This window comes from Sciurus carolinensis, chromosome 7, assembly GCF_902686445.1.
Source record: "Sciurus carolinensis chromosome 7, mSciCar1.2, whole genome shotgun sequence".
Classification (NCBI taxonomy): domain Eukaryota; kingdom Metazoa; phylum Chordata; class Mammalia; order Rodentia; family Sciuridae; genus Sciurus; species Sciurus carolinensis.
The window spans coordinates 9,133,564-9,158,292 of NC_062219.1; the positions used below are offsets into that span (position 1 = coordinate 9,133,564).

The window sequence follows — 24,729 nt, forward strand, 5'->3', positions numbered from 1 at the left end:
TCTAGAATAATGAGCCCTGGAAAGGAGGTTCCTGAGGAGCAGCAGGGCAGGACAGAGGTGAGGAGGAGAGCCAGGAGGCTGCTGTCGTTGTCCAGGCAAGAAATGATGATGGACACAGGAAACCAGGACACGGGCAGCAGCGTGGAATGGACGCGGAAGGTGTTTAGAAGGTGGCGTTTATGAGAACCGATGTGGCGGTGGGAAGGAAGGGTGATTCCCTTATCTGGCTTGGGTGGCAGATGCCACAGTGCCACTGTTGAGAACAATGCTGGTTTTGGCTTTGGACACCCCCACGGGTGGCACCACGGAGACGGAGCAGCCGGGGTCCAACCCTCCAGTGAGATCCTCTCCAGGAAACACGCCTTGGCTCTCAAGTACTTTAGACACCAGCGGTCGACACACAAAGACTTGGGCTCCTCCTGGTTTTCGGGTGTGGCAGGCTGTCCCTGTCCCTTTGAGGGTTGGCAGCATTCTCTGCATCTGCCTGAGCTCTGTCCTCTTCCTGGCCAGGGTTACCACTTTGGCTGCCCTGTCCCCTGGGGCATTAGAAACGCCCCACCCCCAGAGGCTGCAGAAGTGGGAGGCTTAGCTTGTCCACTCACCAGATGCCCCCACAGACCTCTCGGTCAGCCAGCCAGTGTGGCCCCAGGCCCTGCTGGCACGCATCGGTTGGCACTTGCCCAGCTCTGGGCTGCTGGCCCCTGGCTTCTGCCTCAGCTACTTTACTGCCAGGCCCGAGGCCTTGCACCCTGGGCTCCCCCCGGGCCTTTTCTGAAAATGAAACAAAACAGCCCCGCCTTTCCCTTCTCTCTTTTCTGCCTCTTTCCCTCCAACTGCCTTGGGCATCCTGGCCTTTGAATGGGAATGGCTTGCCTTCTGTTGCTGTCACCTAGGTCTCTGTGTCATCAGCTCACACTGTGCTGTGGTCCTGACTCTTCAACTGTGTTCTTGTTTGTGCCTCCCCATTGGGGGCTCGATGCTCCTTGGTATGTGAGACCGCTAAATGCCACTTACGATGAGCCGCACGGTGGTTAAGATCATGCTCAGATCAGTATCTCATGGGAGAATTCTGTTGAAGTACACGGAACTGCCAGGAATTCATCACTTAGACTCTCCAAGGAGACGCTTTATGTGGGTCAAGCTCAGAGAGCCGGTTCCTTTTCGATGAGTAACTATGCCTGACCCGTACCACAAACTGCTCCACCAGGGGCCAATGACTTCATCTCAGCAAACAAGACTCAGGGCTAACACTCTTGTCCTTTCTCCTGGTCATAACATTCAGGTCCATTTGCACTGCATTGCTGTTGGCACCAACACATCAAAAACTAATTCCAGATATACCAATATATTTTAGCTATACCACTGTGTTGATATTACAGATGGAGGGTCACTCCATCACTAGAGGTGGTGGTGCATGGAGCTGGGACGTGGCTCAGTGGCAGAGCACTTGCCTAACGTTCTGGGTTCCACCCCGAACACTGCAAAACAATAAAATACCACATTTCTATTTGGGGCTTATCTGCCTCCTTGATGCTTTATTGTCTCATCCATTAAGTCCTACCTTAGCAATCAGACATTTTATTTAATTTACACTGGTTTCTGTAGAGCTGTTTGATTTGGCATTATTGGACACCAGCATTCTAAGCATGGATGCTTATTGCCATTTTCCCCTAATGAAATAGAAAATGGATTTCTAGATTATTGCTAGAAAGCTATAAGAAGCTTTGTCATTTAAGAGCTTTACATTTCCCTACCCCTCCCTTTTATTGGTTTTTATTGTTATGAATTGATCAAGGTATCTTCTTATATGATGTAGTTAGGTACTTTTACCTCCCTAGAAAGGTTATCTAATTATTTTACAGAAATATAAACTTTACCTATGACTTGACTTCCCCCAGAGGAGAGAATAAGAAATAAATCTCCCTGAATTGCAACAAATATTTATTCAGACTTGGGTTTGGCACTTTCTAATGGCTGACAACTCTTCTGGATTTGGGGGCTTTTAACATAGCTCTGCCCCTTTGGCTCAATTAAGGGAGTCTGACTTGGGTTGAGCCAGGGCCACTTCTTCCCAGGGACACCAGGCCCAGTAGCCCCAGTTGGAACTGAAGAAGAGGATAACTGACCACCAAAATGGGTGACTTGTTTCTATCTCTACAAAAACTTGTTAAGTTTTTTTTCTACTTTTGCTTGAAACTAAGAATAGTGTGAAAAATGCCCAACCGAGAAAAATTTATTGAAGTATGTGAAACAGGTTATCCAGGAAAGTCTTAATTACAGTACTGCTCTACTCAGGCTTCTCAGAGCTAGCACAAAAGAGAAAATCGTAACCCAAAACAAACATAAGTGATAAAATCCTGGCTGACAGCTGTCTCTGTTGGATTGCCAACTTCTAGAGGGAGAGAGAAAGGGAAAGGAGCACCGGGCTCTGCACAGCCTTTCTAAATTCTTGTGTCCTTAAAAGTAGATTTGTGTGCTGGGCACAGTGGCGCACGCCTATAATCCCAGCAGCTCGAGAGGCTGCGGCGGGATTTAGAGTTCAAAGTCAGCCTCAGCAGCTTAGTGAGGCCCTAAGCAATTTAGCAAGACCTGTCTAAATAAGCTACAAAAAGGGCCGAGAAAGGGCTGGGGATGTGGCTCAGTGGATGAGTGCCCCTGGGTTCAAATCCCAGTACCGAAAAAAAAAAAAAAAAAAAAAAAAAAAGGAAATCTATGTAATTATAGGGTATTCTTTTTTTTAATATTATTTTTTGGTTGTTAGTGAGACTTCATTTGTATGTGGTGCTGAGAATCAAACCCAGTGCCTCACACATGGTAAGCGCTCTACCACTGAGCCACAGCCCTGTGGGATATTCCTCTTAGTGTCAATTAATTATTCTTCACAGGGGGCAGAGGAGTTTCTTTTAGTGATAAAATTCAAGAAAATTGGGAATTTGCTTAAACAGAGAGACTGAATATACAGGTGGACAGTGGCCAGATCACATATAAAACAAAAACTCTGGCCACACCCTGCCGCAGCCAGTCCAGGAGCCAGCACGCTGTAAGCCAGACGTGGGAGGGAAGGCAGAGAGTTGAACCTATCAGCAGCCGGGAAGTCAGACGAGGAACCCTGTAAAAACTGGCCCCAGGACTTGATCAAACACTGACAGTTTCCCTAATCTTTGTTGAGTTCCCTAATTTTTTGTTACTTCCAACTTAGGACCCACCAGAGAAAGCCAAATATGCTCCTCTGACGCACATCACGCAGGACGCCCTGCCTCCAGCTGGCTGCCTCCTGCTCTCTGCTGCCCACAGTCTTCCAGGTCCTCTGCCTCTTGGAGACTGCAGGAATACAAATGGCATAGCCTTGTTACATGGCAAATTCCTTGCTACATGGCAAATTCTCAATAGCTTTTGCTTGTTCTTGATTGATTTTGTTTATTTCCACAAAAGTAAAAAGACTAAGATCCTCTGGACCATCTTGGGCAACCCAAGCTGGTATTGTCCTGCTGAAACCAAAGTATACTCATGTAGCAACTCTCTGGGGGCGCTGGCACTATGGCTCTCCCAGGAAGGCCCTAAGCTGGGTCCTGGAAAACCTCCCAGGGAAGCACAGTGACAAGTCATCTCTCCTGCCATTAGGCAGTCCCTGGGTGACACCAGCGGTTTCTCCTTCCATCTGAGCAGGCTCCATTACGAGGTCCCTGAGGACATTATTTGCTTTCAGACTGAGCAAATATGTTCAGCCCTTGGCTCTTTATCTAACAACTGAAATGCTAAGTTTTGTTTTGTTTTGTTGTTGTTGTTGTTTTACAGGAGTTCAGAAGGGACATTTCCTTTTGGGGATTACCTACCCAGCCATCTGGAGTTCTATTTGACTTCATTTCTGGGTATGAACTCCCAAACCCCAGGGAACAGAGACCTTAGCATGCCACCCCCTATAATTCATTGGCTTCGATCCAGATGAGTACTTGGCTGACCCTAAGCAGTTCTCTTCCCTAAATTGAATGAGAGAGGTCTAGGGTCTCCAATTAAACAGGAGGCAGAAATCTCAAAGTATTAATTAGGAACAGAAGATGAGCTAGGTTAAATGAGTCTCATATCCTCAATCTCGCCACTTGTTTTAGGAAAACTATGTTTGCATGGGTTAGAACTACTTACTGAATGAGCTGAATATCCGCATCTTGGTTGGTTATAAAGGGCCAGAGCTCGTTTTTGTTTCTCAGCTTGGGCTTAGTGAGAAAGCATACGGAAACAAAAAAACCATCCCTTTCCAACTTGGCAAACACAGGTTAGACTTGAGCAAGGAACTCTTCTACTTGAGCAGAAACAAAGTAGATCTTTTATTCCAAAAAAAAAAAAAGCAACAAAGAAACCTGCCTGAGGTTTACCATAAAATCCACAGAAGCACCGAACTCTGCAGCTGGGAATCTGGAGAGCATCCAGTTCAATTTTCCAAAGTCCATTCCTTGGATGAGTGATCCTACAAGATGCTCCACTGTAACAGGATTCCAAGGTCACGGTTTGGGTAACACGGCCCTGTGCTTCTTCCTTCTGGTCATCTACCAAGTTGGTATATTTGACACTGAAGTTTCTAGGAAATACAGCAAAAGACACTTGTTTTAATCAGTGTGAACAAGTACTGGGAAAGTATGGGATATGCCTTGGGAAACCCTGATTTAGTTCAATTTCTCATTTTTTAGTTGCACAAAGTGAAACCCAGAGAAGCTGAGTGGCCTACCAAGGTTATAGAGTTTTGTTGGCAGACCCAGGAGCTCCCTGATCCCCTGCCAGTCCAAGGTCATGGAGGCTGTGACCTGCTTCAGGGGATGGTCAGCTAGGTTTCATGGCAAAAGGGTGAGAGGAAGGCAACATGGCCTTCCTGCATCTGGTGTTCGTAGTGTCAAGGTGCTGTGTTTGGGCAGCTGGTTCTGAACCACACTGCCTTCCCCAAGGGGGGTGTCTGAGAGAGTTTACTGTCCTCACAAGAACACACCTTTCCTGGTTTGCCCAACTCGCTGTTATCATGGGGTTGGGTTGCTGATGTCACTTTTACCTTTGCTTTATTTCTGGACAGTATACATAGAAGCATGTACTCTTGTGTTCTAGCATTTAAATGCAGAAAACCTTAGCTAATTATATTTTGATCTGACTTTACAATGTGCTGAGGACTTAGAAAAGCACCAGCTCCCTACAGGAGTCCCATGGTACAGGTGCACTCCTTTCCCCTCTTTTTGCTGTACTGGGGATTGAACCCAGGGCCTTGCAAATGCTAGGCGAATGCTCTCCCACTGAGCAACATCCTGACCTGCTTTTGGCTTTGAGGTCTTGCCAAGTTGCCCAGGCTGGCCTTGAATTGTGATCCTCTTGCCTCGTTAACCTCCCAAGTAGCTGGCATCACAGGCATGTGCCAGTGTCTGGCCTGGTGGATTTTTAAATGTTCTCTGTGCTTGAATACACGTTTATCAGACCTTCGTTGTTCACAGATAAGTCATTGTTTCCAAGCATAATCATGAGACCCACATTGTTAAGGTTCCAAAATTGACACCCCTAAGTGTGGCACTTTGACATGCTAAGTTGTACAGTCTCAATTCAGTCTCTGACCCTCCCCTGCCCTCATCCCTTCTGAGCCTTGATCCTCTTTCTCCCCAAGCACAGGCGATGTCTTCTTGCAGTCCCCTTATCTACAGGAAGAACTGACCACTAGAGAAGTGAATGAAAAATCAAACATCTCACATACAGCTGAGAAACCCCCAGTCGCCATCTGTTCTAGGCCCATTATTTCTCTAAAGATCATTTACTCCCCCTTTCCCCTGTGAAGCTTGGGAGTCTTGCTGTTGCCCAGGCTGGTCTTGAACTCCCAAAACCACAGACATGTGCCAAGTGTCTAGTTCATCAGGCACCTCTTTTGACTTTCCTCTTAGGTGTGTCTCCTGCACACGTGCCTGTTAATCATCTGTATGCCTGTTTTCCTATTATTCTGTCAGCTGTCAGTTTCCTTTGGCGAGCTCAATTACTGAACATTCAGAGGACGAATTTAAATTTCCCTGCAACATCATGAAAAATACTTTAAGAAATGAGATCAGCTGGTTTAGCACAGCCAGGGACACAGCCACCAGGATGCTGGGGCCCCATCTGGACACTTGTGCTGTCAGTCAGCCGTGGCAGACAGGCCACGGGAATCTGGTTAGGAGCATGAGGAGCTGAACGGTTTCTGCTTCTGGGCGACTGGCAGGCAGACTCTGAGCAGTGAGCGAGAGGACAGGAAGGAGTGGGTCTGTGTAATGAGAACTGCTTTCGAGTGGCTGGTTTGGTCTAGTTTGACCGCCGGCTACTTCTGGGAGCCGTCTGTGCAGAAACATGGCTCACCACCCCGGCTCCCGACACTGGCACGCCCATTTCCAGCCAGCTTCCAAAGAGCTAATCCCATGGGAGGAAAGCCCTGGGAGCAAGGGCAAGATCCAGCAGGGTGCAGCCTGTGGGAGTTGATGGGTGGGAGGAAGCTGAAGCCAGCTCCCGGTGACCCCAGATGAGTCAGAGACCCTGAGAATTCAATACATTGAGTGTCCTGAGGCTTTCAGAGAAACTCCCCTTCACTACTCGCTTGGATCCGGGTTCATGGAAGGAACCATTTGGGCCTGGAGGAACTTTTCTCCCGGCATTGCTGGAAGTGAGGCCCTGGCGGGGCTGGTGACTTTAACAGATGAATGGAGACTGCCTCTACCTGAGGAAGGCTTTCTCTCAGGATTTAAAACAAGAGTGGAAACTTCTGGTCCTGGGCAGAAACCCTAATCTTAGGATTTAGGAGTCGCCTGCAGGCAGCATCAAGTACTGAAGGTGGGAGCGAGCAAGCGAGAGGACCCAGGGGCTCCAGCACAGGAAGAAGTCAATTACTTGAGGATGACCCTTCTGCAGCAGGAGCCACGTTTGCATGGCATTACTCTGGGCTGCCTGCCTTCCTACTGGGAAGGGGAAGAATACATGATGCCGGGAAAGCCCAGGTTTCAGGATGGCACAAGTGTACCGAAGCTACATCACCACTGTGCTGGAGCACAAGGTTCTGGCAGGAGGTTCAGAGAAGTGAACAGCAGCGGAAGCAGGCGGCAGCTCACTGCTTTTTGTGAAAGGACAGAAATCAGACCACTTGAATGAGTCCGAGGACTTACCAAAAGGAACTAGTGGAGACCCTGGGTTCCCTGCACAGACTGGAGAGTGGTGTCTGCATGGCCCTGGAGACAGAGGAAGCACCAAGCCCTCGCCACACCTGAGCACCTGACTGGGAGGTGACCTGCTCAGCAGGTTGAGGGACTGCTCCACAGCCAGTCTCAAGCCCAAGCTTACCCCACCATTTCTGGGGCGAGAGGGAGGCAGTGCCGTGTGTGCAAAGAAGATGCTGCAAAGTCACCGGGCTTCTGAAGAGCCCAGAATGGGTCACAAGCTACGCAGCAAATGAGATGCCCGGACCCTGCCAACAGCAGCCTGCAAGAGGGCATGTACATCCACATGGCAAAGAGAAGAATGTGCTGCAAAGTGTGGACACTGTCTAGTTCCTCAGACTTACGCCTCTTCGAGACAAACTTGGTCATTTATCAGTTATAGTTCTATGATTTCCCAAAGCGCTTTCGCCTTGCCTCATACGTTTCAAAGAAAAATCTGGAACTGCACTGAAGGTTACCATCCCAACTCAAGGGAAGCATGGATAATCCCAGTGGCTCAAGAGGCTAAGGCAGGAGGATCCAAGTTCAAAGCCAGTCTCAGAAACTTAGCAAGGTACTAAGCAACTTAGTGAAACCCTATCTCAAAATAAAAAATTAAAAAGAAAAAGGGTTGGGGATGTGGCTCACTAGCAAAGTACCCCCTGGGTTCAATCCCTGGACAAAGAAACAAACAAAAGAGAGGGAGGGGGTGGGCAGGCATGGACAGTCTTCCACAGAACAAGGAACACCCTCCTGTGGACAGATGTGACTTGGGACAGTGGGAAAGGGTCAGGCAGAACCATCCTCCACACCTCAGGGTTCTGCTGGGCTCTGCTTGTCCTGGAGCACTGGAAACCATAATCTAACAGGAAGTTTAAGTAGGTCCCAGAAACTAGCCTCCTGGGCTCGTGGTGGTTTCGAGTCCTTTGGTGTGCACAGCAGCGTTGCTAAGCTACTCACAGAGCACGTCTGTTGTACTGGGCAGGCCACACACCCCTCTGCCAAGCATGTAGTCCTTTCAGAGTGCTGAGTGAGTGCTGGACTCTGGCTTTCTGGAGCAGATGAGGTCGCCTGAGAAGGGGAAAGAGCATCCACCCAACTTCCTCTTTTCATGGAAGCTAAGTGTCAGCAGCTTACAGCTCATTACCAGCAAATCTTTCCTAAACACCAGAATGATAAGTTGGGAACTCTAGGTCTGTTCATTAATCTTAGGTTCTAATTCAGGATTGGTTTTGTCTATGAAATCCAGAAATAATTTAAACCTCTCAGTGCTCCAATCTCCTGAACGGAAAGGGAGGCAAAGGCAGCGACTTCATAAAGGAGTCAGGAGGTCTGGTTGTGATGTTTTCTCTACATCCTTGGAAAGCTGCAATATGGTCTCCAGGAGACGGTCACTTCTCTTTTACATTGGGTTTTTGGGAGAGTTAAGGTGATTTCCTGTTCTATTAATGCTATCAGAAAAAGAATCCTAAAAAACTGGAATAAAAATAGAATGCATTCTTTCCAAAATAAACTTAAGTTTGTAGAAGGAAAGGGATTTGCCAAAATCTCTAAGGCATTAAAAATAAACCACTCCTGGAAACACTGTCTCACAGTGAATGGTCCCAAAGTCAACTGGGCATGGTGGAGCTGGCACTCCTGGACATGGCCCTTATGATGGCCCAGGCACAAGCTGGACATTAGGATTTTGGTGTTTGGGTCTCCCTTACCCCACTGTCTTTGGTAGGAGGTTGGAGCCTGTTTCCGGTCAGTTTTTCTTGCTACCTAGTGAAAGTGATAAAGATGTAAAGAATATACTCAAAGCTTACCAACTTTCATAATAAAATAAAATATATTTTAATTCTTCTACAAAATTCAAGGAGGTTAGCATTTATAACCACTATTATTTAAAGCACAGATTTATAATACAATTATTTCAAAACAACTCATAATCAGAATTTGCTAGGGTCAACAGTGGTTTGGGTTCTTCTGTCTCCAAAGACCCAAGTGACCACATTTCTGTCACACGTAAAAGTCTTTGCAGAGATAGCTCCTATGTTCCAGCTTCCTGCTTATGTGGTCACAGGAAACTTGAGGGGAGAGAAAGCAGGCTCTCAAGTACTCATTAGTAATAACGATTAAGTTATGTTAACACTGTATAGCTGAATTGCTTAAAACCAGGTTTTATTAAGTTTCCTACACTGTAACAAAAAGGTGTCAATATATTTAGCACCTCTGATATTTTAGGGGCTATACAGCAGATGCATTTTTAATAGGGTCCTATTTAAAAAACAAGCAAAACCAAAACTAAACTCAAACCAATTCATCAAGAACACGAACAAGTCTCGACCTTGCAAAGCGGGCAACGCAATGACAGGGTCTCGAGTCACAGGTGGGAGTTTCCTGGGGACCTTTGAAGCAACTGAAGGGTGGCCATGTCATGCCAGTGGAGTGAGGTGAAATCTTCTCCAAGGACTCAAGACCCATATCTGAATTCTGCACACAAGTAATAATTTTTTGATATGCAAAATTTTATTAAGCAATAGCTGGACAACTCTTACAATCTCAAATCATCAAGAAAAAAAAATAAGGAGATTAATTCATCTCAGTAATAAAGGCAGAAAATAATTTGGACAAACCACATCATTTTGAATGCAAACCATTAATGCCTTCTAGAATACCTCCTGCACAATCTAATACACAAAATACATACGTAGAGAGGTGAATAAGGAGAGCCTGTTGAAATGCAATCAGGAAACTCAATAGATCTTGTCTGGAAAGCAAAACAAAGCTGGATGCTGAAATAAAAACAAACCAACACTAGAGGAACAGAGGTGCGCAGAGCCGGGCCCGTCCTTCCCGAGGTCTGAGGAGAGCATGCTGGTGGTCTTGTGAGGTCGGGACCTGTGTGCCTCATCACACACTTACAGGGTAGGGGGAGGAAGACAGAGAAAATGCCAGTAGTAATAAACTCAGAAGTGATGTTCAAATTTACAGTACCAAAATAATGCATTTATAAACAAATGCAAAAACAATACCCCTTTGGTAAATAATACAGTGCCTTTTTCACTCAAACGCATAACCCATGCTTTTTTACAACACGAAAAAAAATTCTTATCTACAGTAAATGAGATCTTAGAATTCTACCCTTCCCCTTAAAAAGAACTTGTAAACAGAAAGTATAGGTACGAGTAAAATTACAAGAAAATTGCACAAAGCCAAAGAAAGTGAAACAAAATAAGCCACAACCTTTCAGAGTTTATTGAGATAAGAAGATGCACAAATGGCGCCAAGTTCTGAGTTGTGAGTTCGTACAAACTCCCAGGACTCAAACGACATTTCTGACGAGTTTTGTCTTGGCTAACTTTGTCCACAACTGTCAACCTGGTCACATGATCTGCAGCCCCCTCAGGGACAATGTGGGTTCCTTTTTCATAAATCCCTTTTGGAGGAACCCTCTGAACTAGAAGGTGGTACAGTGCTGGGAGCATAGAAGCCCACTAACGGGTGTGAACAGCCTAGATTCCTACTCCGCTCTCCTTCCGGAACACACTCTAGGTCAGGGACGGGGGAAGTGGTGACTTATCTTAGGGCTGTGTTCAAGGGCACCCACTGCGTAGGGCACGGTCAGGGGACTCCTCCCTCTTGCCTGGAATCAGTGCCTCTGTGTAATTTTATGAGAACAAGTATGCTTTGTAACATATTTAGAGGTGAACTTTCTAAAGATATTCTGTTAAATGCACTAGTTTATATTCAGCAGACAGCTCGCAGACTCAGGAAAGGAAAACACTTCTCCACAGAAAGGCAATGTTTTGAAACACACTTTCCACGCCTGTGAAGTGGGAAGATGAAGCTGCTCAGTTCTGAGCGCTCCAGCTGCGGGAGGAGCAGACGACAGTCCAGGCGTCCCTTTCATTTCACAGATGGACAAGGGGAGGCCTGGCAGCCCCAGACTTGCCCAAAGTCACCATCTAGCCTTAGGATAGAGCAGGCTTGACCCTGGGGCCTCCTGACCTGCTCTGATTTCAGAATGAACCTTAGACCTCCGGTTCTGCATGTCTTCATGGACACCTGACTGGGCTGCAAGGGCTGGAGATGAAAAATACCAACCAGCAAAAAGCCTTTGATTTACAGTGCCCTCGGCGCTGCCAGGGCTTCCTCCCTCTTTGGTCCCAATTTTTCTCAGGTTAAACATTCAGTAGGTATTTTGTACACACATCCACAGCCTTTGGTTCGATGAGGTTAAACGCTAAACAAATTTAAAATTGGTTTTTATGTTCATTAATATACAGCTTCCTTCAAAAAGTCTTTACATAGTTGTATTTCATGAACATTTTTAAATTTGGAGAGCTAATAAGGTATCTTGACATTCATAAACTGCTACTAATAAGCACAGAGTACCTGCAGGTCTGCTGCTTAAGTTCTTAATATTGGTAGCATTTAACCTCCAAGACGAACTCTGATACCACCGTCTCACCACGGCCACAGCCAGCAGCTCCCGCCTCATGGGCAGAAGACACGCCCCTCACGCCCCTGCAGACTCGCTGGCGCACCCCGTCTCTGGCTCCTGTGGGGAAAATGGCTTTCAGGGAGACATTTCACCTCTATTTGTTCTTGGTAAGAAAAGTCCTAAAATGTACCCTTCTGTGATCCTTGTATCTCAAAGACCAAGCAGAACTAAAAGAACTAAAACTTATTTCTCAAGAATTTCACTAATGGGTCTCCCCTCCTCATTTCCTGTGATCCTTTATTATGAATTAAAAATTTAAAAACTTAAAAATAAGGGGAATTAGGGAATATTATCTCAAGGAAATATTCTCATATATAATCGATACCATAGAATTTTTTAAAAAGGATCACTTTAGAGGATTAATAGGAATTCTTCCCAATTAGAAAGTTACAAATTACCCAGAAAAAACATCTTCTATCATATCCTTTTTATTTCTTGCAGTAAAATATACTACTACCAAATAAATCGTTACAAAGATACTATTTTTCTAAATAAATAATAAAATGGGCATAACTCACCAATACATAGTAACAAAATAATTCCTAGGAATACTATGAAAAGCAAGATAAATAATCATCTCTTGGACAACAAAACAGGGAAATTGTATTTAAATTATTTCCAAAACAGGTGATGACAATTATTGCACAAATAATAAGAAGCACTGAAACACCATATCAAGCTACAGAAACTCATATAAAAGAATTAGACAATTCTAAATACATTGCTAAATTTGGAGAATTTACCCATCAAAGAATTGGGTCTAATATTTTAAACTATAACATGGGAAATTCCAATATTACCTGGGAGACGTCCCTCTCATTAAAAACCTTGTCGGCATTTCTTTGGACTTAAGAGTGGTAAGTGATGTGACCTTACTCTACAAAAGGAATAGGTCAGTTTCTTTTCTAATTTTTAAATCAAACAGGAAATTAAAAAAGAAAAACTTTAAAATTTGAAGGTACTTTTCTGTAGCATCTTCTATTTTTTCTGTAATCCATAATTCCATTTTTAAATAAAATCCATATTTAGGAGTTAAAAGTCAATAGATCATTCTTGTACTTTGGCCCTAAACATCATCACAGGTACGAATACCAAACAACCACCAAAAAATGAACCAGATCTTGTGATAGATGGGGATACTTCCCAAGGGGGAGAGATGGGCAAAGAAACTCGAGATGGATTTTTTTTTCTATTAACAAACAGTAGACAACCCACTGCTGTAAGTATAATTGATATTTTTAACAATATTTTCCCAGTGGTTTATCACCTTAGTAAACAGTCTACAGAGTTAAATAGCTTTTTGTTTCTTTAGAGAAGATCCTGTAACTTTTGTCAAAGATTTGACCATGCTCCTATCTTTTAAAACAATGGCCAATGCTTAAAATATTTTTGTTTACAATTTCTATTTCGATGGAAACATTTCTAATCAATTGAATTTTAACGTATCCAAGAGGAGGAAAGGAGTGGTTTCAAATCAAGTGTTGTCCACAGTTTTAGGAAGAGAAAGGACAGAGCAATGATATCAGAAGGGAAAGGTCATGTTTACGGTAAAGGGTTCCAGGTTCAAAAACAAAAGGCGAAGGGAGATCAAAGACTGCTTCTCCGGAAGTGGATCTAGTGGCTGACCACAACTCGGTCTGGAAAAATTCCTAGCCCCACCGGGCCGGGATCTTTCCCCTGCTGTCTCCTACCTTCTCCTGAAGTCAGCTTCACTGAGTGATCCTCATTGGTCCTGTGGAACTCTGACATAGGATGAAACTAGTGGAGTCTCCCGACGTAAACATCCTTGGAAGAGGAGCTTAGCCCTTGCACAAGCCACACCCCTCAGTCACCCAGGTGTCTGCAGAACACTGTGGGTCTGTCTCACGTGCAGCTCCTTCCTCACCCAGTGTGCCTTCCCTGATACCACTGATGGCCAGATTGCAGTTGCGAAGTAACAGCACCCCTCTACAGAGCCTACTTTCACTAGTCAAACGAGTTCATTTACCCAATACCCTTTATTCCTCAAGTCATCTTTTAGCACAATACAAATAAATTAAAAGCTGTCCTCCTTCCCGCAAGAGAACCTGAATCTTCAGGATTTTTTGGTTATGTTTTTTAAAAAAGTTTTTGTTTTGCACTAGTGGTAATGTTGGAGGAGTAAAGGCCAGGAATTGTGGAGAATGAACACTAACACATACTCCCTATGTCTAAAAGAACGGTAGGCTAGCAGGTGGTCTGTCTTCTCTCCAAGGCCCTGTCTCAGTTGCTGAGAAGCAAACCCAGTAGAACATTCGACAGCCAGGCTATCCTTCCTGAAAGAACACCAGGCACCTTGCCCCCTTTGCTTCCAAATGCCACACTACTGAAAGAAGAAAAGAAAGACAGTAAAGGACAACCACATATGCACAACGCCTGGGTTAGTGCCCCTCCAGGCCTGAGGCTCTTCCAGCTCCGCTGTCATCTCTGGTCTTTCTGGCACCAGCAGTACGGGGTTCTCCCAAGGCTCCTTGGTGGCTTCTCTTCACACCAGTCTCTTCATTTGAGGCGCTGAGTCACGTTGGCCAGGGCAACTGCAAAGGCCTGCACAGCTGAGAAGGGGTACTGGAAGTCCAGAATGTATGCGTTGCCGTCGATCCGTCCAAACTGCATCACCTGGGGGGAGGGGATGGCGGGGAAGCAAAGACAGGAAAGGAAACAAGATGGGAAAGAGGCCACCGGGTCTGCTCACTCCTGATGGAAGCAGCCGGCATAGTCTGTGAGGAGTTCCTCAGGAGGAAGGTAATATATGATACCAAAAATAGAAATATCAACAAACAGAAGTATGTTCTTTGCAAATATAATGGCAAATACTAGAAAAAAACCAACCTCTGGGCAACACTGGCCTATGGGGGAACAGGTGCCATAAGGTGGGTGAAGTAGAGCAGGATCTCGCTTTCCTTACAAATCTCATGCAATCATTTGACTAATACTTAGTACATGCATTACTTGCATTAAAAATACATAAAAGATAGCAGTGGGCATACTCAGAATTATAATCCCAAATGGCTCTACCTAATAAATATTAGTTGTTTCCTCCCATTCCTGCTTGGCTCCTTTTTATGGTCCTGGGTTTTGAACCCAGGTCCTTGCCTATGCTAGACAAGAGTCTTTTGACTGAACTATGCCCCCCAAACCCTTATTTTATTTTGAGACAGGGCCTCCCTATGTTGTCCCACTTTGGCCTTGAACTCGTGATCCTTATGCCTCAGTCTCCTGAGTAGCTGGGATTACAGGTGTGTTACCATGCCTGGCTCCCACTTGACCTTTTGAAGTGTTCCCGGAAGGCCAAAGCACTGCCATCCTTCACCCAGTGGCCACAGCCCTGCAGTTTTCTTACCTGCCGCCCCTCCAACTCGATCTGGAAGTTCTTGGCTGACTCCTGGGTCACCCGCCCTCCAAAGTCCAGCTGGTACACCTGTGTAGCCTCGTTCCACAAAGGCTGCTTGTTGGCCATCACATACACAAACCCCTGGCTGCCCAGACGCCCGTCCTCCTTCTCACTGGCCTTGCGGCACTTGAACTCCTCCAGTTCACTGGCCGTGCGCAGACTCCTCTTGCTTTTCCACCCCTTCTTGCTGCCCTGGCTTTGGTTCATCAGCTCGTCCCCGCTGATGAACAGCTCGGGCTCACTCTCTGAGCTGTCCTGGAACTCGTTGGTTTTGTTCAACTTCTTTGACTTCAGTTGGTCTTTCTGACTCTTCACTTTCTTCTTCTCTCTCCCCAAGCGAGGACTGGAGATGAGTGAATTAAAGTCACTCAAAGTCCTAGCCTCCTTTTTCACTTTGCCTTCAGTGATGGCCTGAACACTTCCTTCCTCTGCTCGGCTGTCCAGTCGCTTCCGGTTCTTCTTTCCAAATTTTTCAGTTCGCTGGGGGACAGGGCTTTCTGTCAGGGAGAGGACTTCTTGGAAGTTGTCTGCAGTCTCTACCATCACCTCTGTGCCCATGTGGCTTTGGAGGTCAGGCGGTGGTGGGGACACAAGGGGCTTCTCCACCACCACGTGGGGCTTTGGGGGGAGAGTGCCCTGGGGGTTCTGCATGGGTGGGCAGGCGCTGTAGGAACTCCACGGGTGCAAGGCGATGGGTGGCAGCTGTAAACTGGAGCACGTGCTGCTTCCTGGGTACATGGGGGGCAAGGTGCAGTAGGAGAGGCTGGGTGGGTGCGCTGGCTGCAGGACAACGGCGGACTCCTGTTGTGCAAATGGCGTTGGGGTCAGGGCATCTTTTGGGGAGCAGGGAGCCTGCACTCCGGGCAAAGGGGGGTTGTTATAGCTTCCTGGATATGGAACTCCCATCCCATAGCCTGTCTGGAAAGTGGCAGTGGGGCTGGCGGGAGACTTGGGGGAGACGAAGGGCACTCGGGTCACGTCCAGGTGCTGGCCCTGCCCTAGCATCAGAGGGGGCAGTTTTAAGGGGTTGGGCACTGTAGTCTGTGCTGTCCTTTCCTGGGGGACCCAAACATCCTCACCCAGCACAGGGTCCCACTGGTAAGGGGGAGGCCGCTTCACAGTGACAGCAGCTTCGGGCAGCGGGGGGTGCCTTGGGGCCTTCTCAAGCTGACAGTGCTGGGACAGGGCCTCGTCCTCCGTGAAGGCTGAGTTCACGTAGTCAGTGCGGTCTCGGGCACTGTCAGGTGGGCTCAGGAGACTGTAGGAGGACTGGGAGGCCAATGGGGAGGTGCTGACAGCGTGGGCCAGAATGGTGCCTGGCTGGGAGCTGGGCCCTGCGCCACTGCACTGGCTGCAGGTGTAGAGAGCTGGTGGGGGCCGCGCGGGCAGCTGTGCCACGGCTCCCCCAAGGCCGCCCTTGGGCTTGGCCAGGGGCTGCAGTGGGGCCCGGGAGCTGTCAGCCAGCTGGGCCATCTTGAGCGCAACCTCGCGGTTGTTCCTCCGCAGGGTGGCGTGGATGAGGCTGCTGTCCAGTCTCTGGGCAGCACCCCGCCCCTGGGCCAGCTGGCTAGCAATTTCAGGATATGGGGGTGGGTCCCCTGTGGGGATGGAATAGCGAGGGACTGTCAGGCGGTTCAGGGTGGCACTGGTGCAGGGCTGGGAGACCTTCTTCTCCGTGGCAGTGAGCCTCAGGGTGGCTGAGCTGCCTGGGCCAGGGAGGGTGTAGGTGTTCTGGGAGCAGAGCATCCGCGTGCGAGGCCGGCACACCTCCTCCACGTTGCCGCTGCTGTCGAAGGTGGTGATCCTCTCGTAGCCCAGCGGGGGCTGGTAGTGCGCTGACGTGGGGTAGAGGGAGAAGTCTCCCTTCTTCAAGCACACGTCTACGGGGGCCTGAGGTGGCAGAGGGGGCGGGGGTGCCGCTGTGGTGGGGGCAGCAGGGATGGTTCCTGGGTAGGGGGGCGGGGGGTTCATCTTCGTCACCTGGATCTCCTGGGGGGCACTGAAGACTACTGTATCCCCCTCTGCTGCCAACTGAGGCACTGGCCGCAGGGTCTTGGCAGACTTCTGTAGGTGCTCATGGTCTCGGTCTCCATGGTCCACCACGGACAGCTGCATGGTCCCCTGTGGCGGTGGCGGCGGTGGCGGTAAGGGCAACTGAGGAGGGTTCTGAATGATGCGGCCCATTTCCACACCTCCAAAAATCACCTGTCCAGGGCTGGAGTACCGGTTGGAGACTGGGTACTGGGTGGCACTGTCACCTGCATGTTCTGCTGCCCCCACCACTGTCGTTTGATTGGTCAGGATGTCCAGCTGCACATTCTGATTGGCCAGCAGAGACTGCACCAGCCCGATGCTCTGTGTGGGGGACATAGCTTGAGCTGAGCTGTGAATTGGTGCAATAGGGATGTTCACGGTACAAGGTGGGTTGTTCTCAGGGACACCAGATGCTCCTGTCACTGAAAGGAAACTGGAATGAGAACGGCTTGCAAAAGAGGGTCAAGAAACTTGGGTCAGAATGAGCAACACATCTGGACGTAGAAGTCAAATGCTAGAGACTGAGGGGTGGTTTTGGGGGAGGGGGGACTCCTCCCCAAACCACTGATTTAAATTCTGGAAGAGCACTCGGAAGCCTGCCTGTGCCTGTGGCTTAAGGGCATTGCCGCAGCTTTTCAATGAGCATGAGCGTGGAACTTCTGCATTAGGTACCCTTACAAATAACTGCATTTAAAGGAGCCTTCTTAATGAAGATACTCATAAAACACCTGCCCATTTACACAGGAAGAGGGCAACTGCACAGTGTGGAACTTCACTGGGGACTTACAATGTCTAGGCTTCCAACCCATCCACAATTACAGACCAGTTAGTGGGGGAAGTGTCTCCCAACAGATATATATCTGAAATTTGTACACAAATTAAGATTCTATAAATAGAATCACCTAAAATGTAGAAACCCCAATAGAGAATCCTCTAGCAAATGTGCATATCAGGTGAAGAATCATTTCCTAGTTCATCTGCTCTTTAGCATTCCAGGCACTATGGAAGGTACAGCTACTGAACAAACTCTATCAACAATCCCTGTTGCACCCAGCGGGGATTTCATAGAGCGTGCATGAGAACCACTAGTGAGCTGCAGGCAGCTGCTCAGAGTTGTTGTCTGTGGCCCTGTCACAAGTGCACACTCAGCATACTACAGTGCTGTAGCCACATCAATGTTCATAGCTGCTCAATTCACAACAGCTAGATTGTGAAACCAACCTAGATGCCCTTCAATTGATGAATAGATAAAGAAACTGGTAAAATATACAATGGAATATTACTCAGCCATAAAGAAGAATAAAATTATAGCATTTGCTGGTAAATGGATGGAGCTGGAGAGCATCAAATATCTTGCTAAATGAAATAAGCCAAGCCCAAATGTTTTCTCTCATAAGTGGATGACGATACATGACAGGGGTGGGGGAAGAAAAGAATGGAGGCACTTTGGATTGTGTAGAGGGAAATGGGGTGGGAGGGGGTGGGGAAAGGAAAGGTAGTGGACTGAGACAGACATGATTACCCTACGTACATGAATGATTACATGAATGGTGTGAATCTACATTGTGTACAACCGTAGAAATGAAAAGTTGTACCCCATTTGTGTACAATGAATCAAAATGCAGTCTGTAAAAATAAAAATTAAAAAAATATGCCACTGACCTAAAAATAAATTAAATGTTTAATAGATTAAATGAATGCATTATGGCACATTTATAAAATGGAAGATGATCCATTTAAAGATGTTTGTTTTATTTTAATAAGTTTATAACAGATGAAATTAATCATTATTAACTTAAACTGGTTTCAAAATTATTTGCACCCTTTGATCCTTATTTTGTACAGTCATGTGTATAAAATCTAAAAATGGCCAATTTTGAGCAAAGGAAAATAAAAGAGAAGAAGTGCACAATGGCAGTTGAGTTCTTTGAAGCTCCCGCTCAGAGAACACCTCCACTGACCCAGAAGCCTGAAGGATGGAGTAACTGCCACATGGCAACCAGTTCCTGGGCAGGAAACAGGATCTAACAGGCTCGTGGTACAGGCTGGCTGACCTCACACCAGAACTGCAGTGTGGCCAGCTGGCCTACCAGGAGTCAAGTCTACCCTTGGGGCCTGTAACTAAGGTCTCCAGTAAGATACGACTATCCTCTGGCTGCATGAACCTGGTTCCATCTCAAGTTCCCTATTATTACTGTGCAGATCCCTCTCCTAGATGTTCTCTGGTCTGTAGGGAATAGTGAGAACAGGCGTCTTCCCCTGCAAAGAGAAGAGTCTCTATACTGAGTCACTGTCAGTGCAAGGAAGCCCTCAAACAGTATGTCCCCTCTCTCCCTGGGAGCCACAAACAGCAATAACAACAGCAGCAGCAAGACGGCCCTGGAGAGAGCTATTTAGGGAGATGAGGGAGGGTGTTAAGGGGAAAGTGTAAAAGAAACTAAATATAAAAGTTCCTAAGAGAGGGACCATGACAGACCAGTAACATACGTGAACACACCTGGTAAATCATCTTCGTCTTCACTGAAAACATTTGGGTTGAAGACAGGTAAGTTAATATAGTCCATGGAAATCTTCCGAACTTCTGGGAGATAGATGGTCATCTGCCGTGGCTGCAGATGCAGCAGGCTGGTTTTATAGATCACTGTGCGGATGAAGAGGAACACAATGAACAGACACATCAGAGGAGAACCAAAGCAGTCAGTGGAGTTGTGGGATGAGAAATGGAGGGCCGTGCTCCCCACCATCAGAAGACAGCTCTGCATGCAGGACCGCAAACCCAAAGAGTTCCTTGTCCCTGTGCACCCCCATGGAAGGCTGGTGCTCGGGCTGATGGCTAAGGGACTCATGTTCACTTCTCCTTCCCACAAAAGAAAAAGAATATGAATTTTGGTGACATCATTCTGTACAGTTCTATATGACTTAAGATTTAATGCACTGAAGTGCTATTCTTTGTTGTCCAGATTGACAAAGAATAGGAAATAAAAAATGTGAGAAGGGATGAGGAAGACAACATCAAAACTGCTTTCAGGAAGAAAACTAGGTGTTTCAGGGGTAAAGATGAAAGAGATTTTTACTGCGTATCTCTCTTAATCTTCTGAATTCTGGATCTATTATGAATTTTTTAAATCAAAAAATGCCAAAAAATTTTTATGGATCAGGCAGCTCTAATTAAAGGAAATAAAATATCCAATATAGGGAACTATAATCACTTTTTTTAAAAAATATTTTTCTTTAGGTGTCAATAGATCTTTTATTTTATTTCTATGTCATATTGAGAATCAAACCCAGGACCTCACACATGCCAGGCAAGTGCTCTACTACTGAGTCACAACTCCAGCCCCTACAATCACCTTTTAAGTTCACAATATACTGTGTTTGAAAAGATTTAATGGGATGCCTTCTAGCATCTAAGAGTTAATATCTTTTCTCCAGTAGAGTCAAGTGGAAAATTCTTGAAACTTGATCACAATAACATATGGACCCAAAAGCTCTTTTTAAAAAAGTTGACAATTAGGACAATGACTCCAGAGCTTTTGTCTTGGGGCACCCAGCTGACGGGCAGCAGGGCAGCATGTGCTTCTCCAAGGGCTCTCATGGGCCCTCATTTTAAGATCCTTACAGGCTCATCTGTGGATCTGCTCATCATATAAGAAATAAGGGCAGAATGAGAAGACCCATTAAGTGAAGTCTGACTTTCATTCCTTCTTTCAATATTTACTACAGGCAGATGGCTAAGTTCTCAGCTTACTGATGTGGGGATAATAATGGTGTTCAAACAGTGGCTTATTAAAAATCAACTGTCTCCGTCAACAGGGCACTGACAAATAGCTGCACAGACTTCTGTGGTCCTCAGAGGGCTTCCAGGCTGCTGGAAACAGGCTTTCTCTGCACCCTCTGCAGGGGGCGTCATCAGCCCTCACTTGCATGCTTTACTTTTATTCATCTTTTTCTCTGAAGATAAGAAATCCCAAAATGAAAAATCCAAATGCATGCTCTTTAATAAATCTCTGAAGATGCACACAGAGCAGTAGATCTTTTTTTTAAATATCTGATTTGCAAGAATGATTTATATTAAAGGATCTGCATGGGAAACAAATCTTATAGACAGATTTGGAATTTTTCAAAAATGATTTTTAGCAGGTGACATGGCAATCTGAGGTGGGGCCGCAGCCCTTCTGGCTGAACTGGGATGGCAGAGAGAGACAAGCGTGTGTAAAGGGAGACGAGGTGACCACGAGGAGGAGGGGGAGGGGCCACAGCTTCTCAGCCAAACAGGGATCTGCCCAGCAGAAAGAAGCTGCTTTGAAAGAATCTGCCACTGTCAATTCTTTGTCTCTGAGGTCAGTCTGACAAGGGATCACTCCTCATTTGGGCAGGATGCAGGTGAGAACCAAAGTCCGCATTCTGGCCTAGTTTCAGTCCCCTTGGTTCAGTTTTCCTCTGTGTCTCAAACTTGTCATGGGTGGGGTATTTATTTGGTACTGAAAAATGAAATTTATTAATATTTATCACTAAGAATTATAATTTTAACAGTCAGTCAACTTCTTCAATCCCTTAAAGCTTTTTTCCTTCATTTTTTTCAGATGTTTCTTATGATTCAAGAAACTGTGGACACTGGTCCCAAAATGTACCCACATAAGCCAAAATATCTAAAAGTCTTTGAGAGTTTTGATAGAGAATTTGGCTATTTTTGTCATTTTTGTATTTCTCTTATTTTTTTTAAGTCAGGGATTAGCTTAAAAAAAAAAAAAAACAGTGCCAGTAGCAAAACTGATCTGAAAAATTAATTCTAATTTTTCTGAAATCATGGTGGTTGGAGTCAAGGTTTGGTAGAACACATGGGCTAATCTGGTGCTGTCTTAGAAGCTCATTTTCCACTTCAGGCTACCAAAGGTTGAAACTGAATTTTTTAGTCTGATTTCTAATGGGACAATGAGACAACAGGATGAGTTTTTTACCTGCACCGAGGTTGGTTGGCAGGAAAGCAGCCAAGCCCACGATCTTGAATTTGGTTCCCCAGATATTGGACGTGACCTGAGCAAGATAGTTGTGCTGTGGGGAAAAAAGGAAAAGAAAAAGTTAGACTCTCAGCCTACTTCCATGTATTTTATTAGTCCTAGTAAGAATCTTAACGCTCACTGCCACTGTCATTCGCTCCTGCCATCCTTCTGTCACTTTTAAGACCAGATTAACTAGAACAGGCAAGGCTCCCCTTCCTAATGGTGGTGCGCAGGAAAGGAGTGAGGCTGGTTCTGTCCTAGCATGCCCCTGTGTGCAGCTGAAGAAGGCCACCCAAGCGGGACTGTGGGGCATGAGCCCACCATCCCAGCTACTCAGGAGGCTGGGGCAGGAGGCTCACTTGAACCCAGGAATGCAAGACCAGCCTGGGCAACATTGCAACCCTGTCTCAAAAATAATATGAATATACAAATAAATGAATAGTCCACCAAAGTGATTTGGGCAGTTTTCTTTGCCCCTGCTTTTCCCTAATCACTGGTCTAGAAAAGGAAATGAACTCTGAATCTACTTTTCTCCTTGAAAATTCTCTTGGAATCATTAATTGCATTAGTACCATTATGTCCTTAAAGTATCTGATTATCTGTTTTCTTATTTAATTCAATTAAAAACATTTTTAAAAGTTATTACTATGTCCAAGGTGTGTGTGTGTATGTGTGTGCGCGTGCACTGATGCATGCATGTATCTGAGTGTGCATGTATGTAGGCACAAAAACACAGATGAATAAAGTACAGCTCTCCTGGAGGAGCTTAGACCTAATGGAGATAGGGCTTGTAGTGACTTGCATACAAAAAGTACTTGAGAAGCATCAGAAGGCAGTTATGGACACCAGATGTGCCAACACAGTGTCTGAGCCAGGGCAGGACGCCTCTGTGTCGGAGGTGGCATGGGAGTTAGGTCTGGAAGTGGCAGTGGGAGAAACAAGGATGAGGAGATGGAGTGGGTAACCTAGGCAGAACAAAAGGCCTGGGGCAGGGGAGAGGTGTGTGTCCAGCAAGGCTGGGTGGAGGAAGGGAAGTAGGGCAGGGCTGGACTGTGGGGCCATGGCTGGGGTTTTCTCTGAAGACAATGGGGAGTCACTGTAGGACAAGAATTGGCTTGAAGGGGCACAGGTGGAAACGTGGATATGTCTAAGTTAGAGTGCCACCAGAGAAAGATTCTAGAGACAGAGGGGCCCATGGAGCAGAGCCAGGTCCCTGAATGTAGGTGAGGTAGAGAGTGGGGCAGACAGGCAGGGGAGGGAAGATGGAGTGTCCAGGTGGTTGAGCAGTTCAGCCATATACTTCTATTACCTGAGTAATGTCTTCAAAAGGAAACTCTCTCCGAGTCAGGCTGGGTGAGCCGATGGAAGGCTTGCGCATAGGCAACCGGGGAGATCGGGAGATCTCCTGAGCAGCCCGGGGCAACTTGGGAGACTTGCGGGCCTCAATGCTGATCCTGCGGAGACAAAGTGAGGAGGGTCAGGCACGCACAGAGTGGCAAGGCCAGCCTTTCTTCCCTTCCACAGTCAGCCATGGATATTAATTTTCCATGGCCAAGGTTCTATTTTCACAAAGCTCTTACTCCTGCTTTGGTTTCAGGAACACGAGGAAACAAAGACAACTGCGTATTGCATAATAAATACAGCATCTGAAAATACGTTGAAATTAGGTGAGGATTTCTTTTTTGTTTGTTTCTCTGTACTGGGCATTGAACCCAGGGTCTTGCACCTGGTAGGCAAGCGCTCTACCTACCACTGAGCTATATCCCCCAGCCCCTCAAGAGAGTCATTTGTAAGGAACTTCAGAGAATTGTCTTTTACTTTCTACCCCTTTAGCATAAGTTTGGAAATGTCCACATGCCTTCTGCCAGGGGTGTGTACAATTAGTCCTGGGGAAAATGCCAGAGGGAAGTCATTTCTCATTCTGAGGCCACTATGAATTTTTAAATTCTTTCCATGACAGTTTGAATTTTAACAGATTCAGCTAACACTTCACCACCTGCAATATTTAAATCAGATCAGTGAATCTAATGTTTTTCTGCTGACTTTTGACCCCAGGTTCTAGCTCTGTTCCTTACTTCCTTTCTTTATATATGGAGATGCATGTCATTGCCAGTCTACTCAAAAAAGAGTGTGTTAAAAATGAATATAATAAGGTTATAACATCCTATAAAAATACACTGAGCCTCATATATAACGCTTCCAAACTTGCTGAGAAACTTCAGGCTCTTGAGGAATGGGGGAGTTGGGGTCAGGTTAATGAAAGCTGTGAGCCAGGGTATTAGCCTGGCTGCAGTGTGGAGGGATTCCAGGCAGGGAGAGGAGGAGGAAGGGACCAGCTGAGAGGCAGCAATCTTAAAAGGACACCCACATTCCAAGGGTGTAGTTTCTTATATATAGTTAGTGTCCTCTGATTAACCAATGGAACAAGTAAAGCACTGTGGAAGTGCTGGAAAGTACGTAATTTTAAGTACAATTGTAACAAATTTTAGAGTAAAGATGGAAAAAATCAGATTGCTGGAATTGGTATCCATATGGGAAAAAATGAACTTTCACCTCTAATTCACACCACACACAAAAAATTAACTAGAAGTTGATCTGAGACACACTATGAAAGCTCAAACT

General features: G+C 46.2%; 1 protein-coding gene across 4 annotated transcripts in view; it reads right to left on the reverse strand.

Annotated features, from left to right (window-relative positions):
• Nucleotides 1-9,664: 9,664 nt before the first annotated feature.
• Nucleotides 9,665-24,729, reverse strand: part of Tulp4 (TUB like protein 4) — a 241,596-nt gene continuing 226,531 nt past the window's right edge. For 2 of the 4 annotated variants that reach the window (XM_047559408.1, XM_047559409.1), the window contains exons 11-15: nucleotides 23,417-23,561; nucleotides 22,066-22,159; nucleotides 19,605-19,748; nucleotides 15,023-17,529; nucleotides 9,665-14,298 (exon numbers count right to left, since the gene is read on the reverse strand). In XM_047559408.1, the coding sequence (XP_047415364.1) occupies nucleotides 14,182-14,298; nucleotides 15,023-17,529; nucleotides 19,605-19,748; nucleotides 22,066-22,159; nucleotides 23,417-23,561 (3,007 nt within the window). In that variant the 3' untranslated portion in view covers nucleotides 9,665-14,181. Of the gene's footprint in view, nucleotides 14,299-15,022; nucleotides 17,541-19,604; nucleotides 19,749-22,065; nucleotides 22,160-23,416; nucleotides 23,562-24,729 lie in introns of those variants that run through there. The other 2 variants (XR_007109580.1, XM_047559410.1) reach the window with 2 other exon arrangements.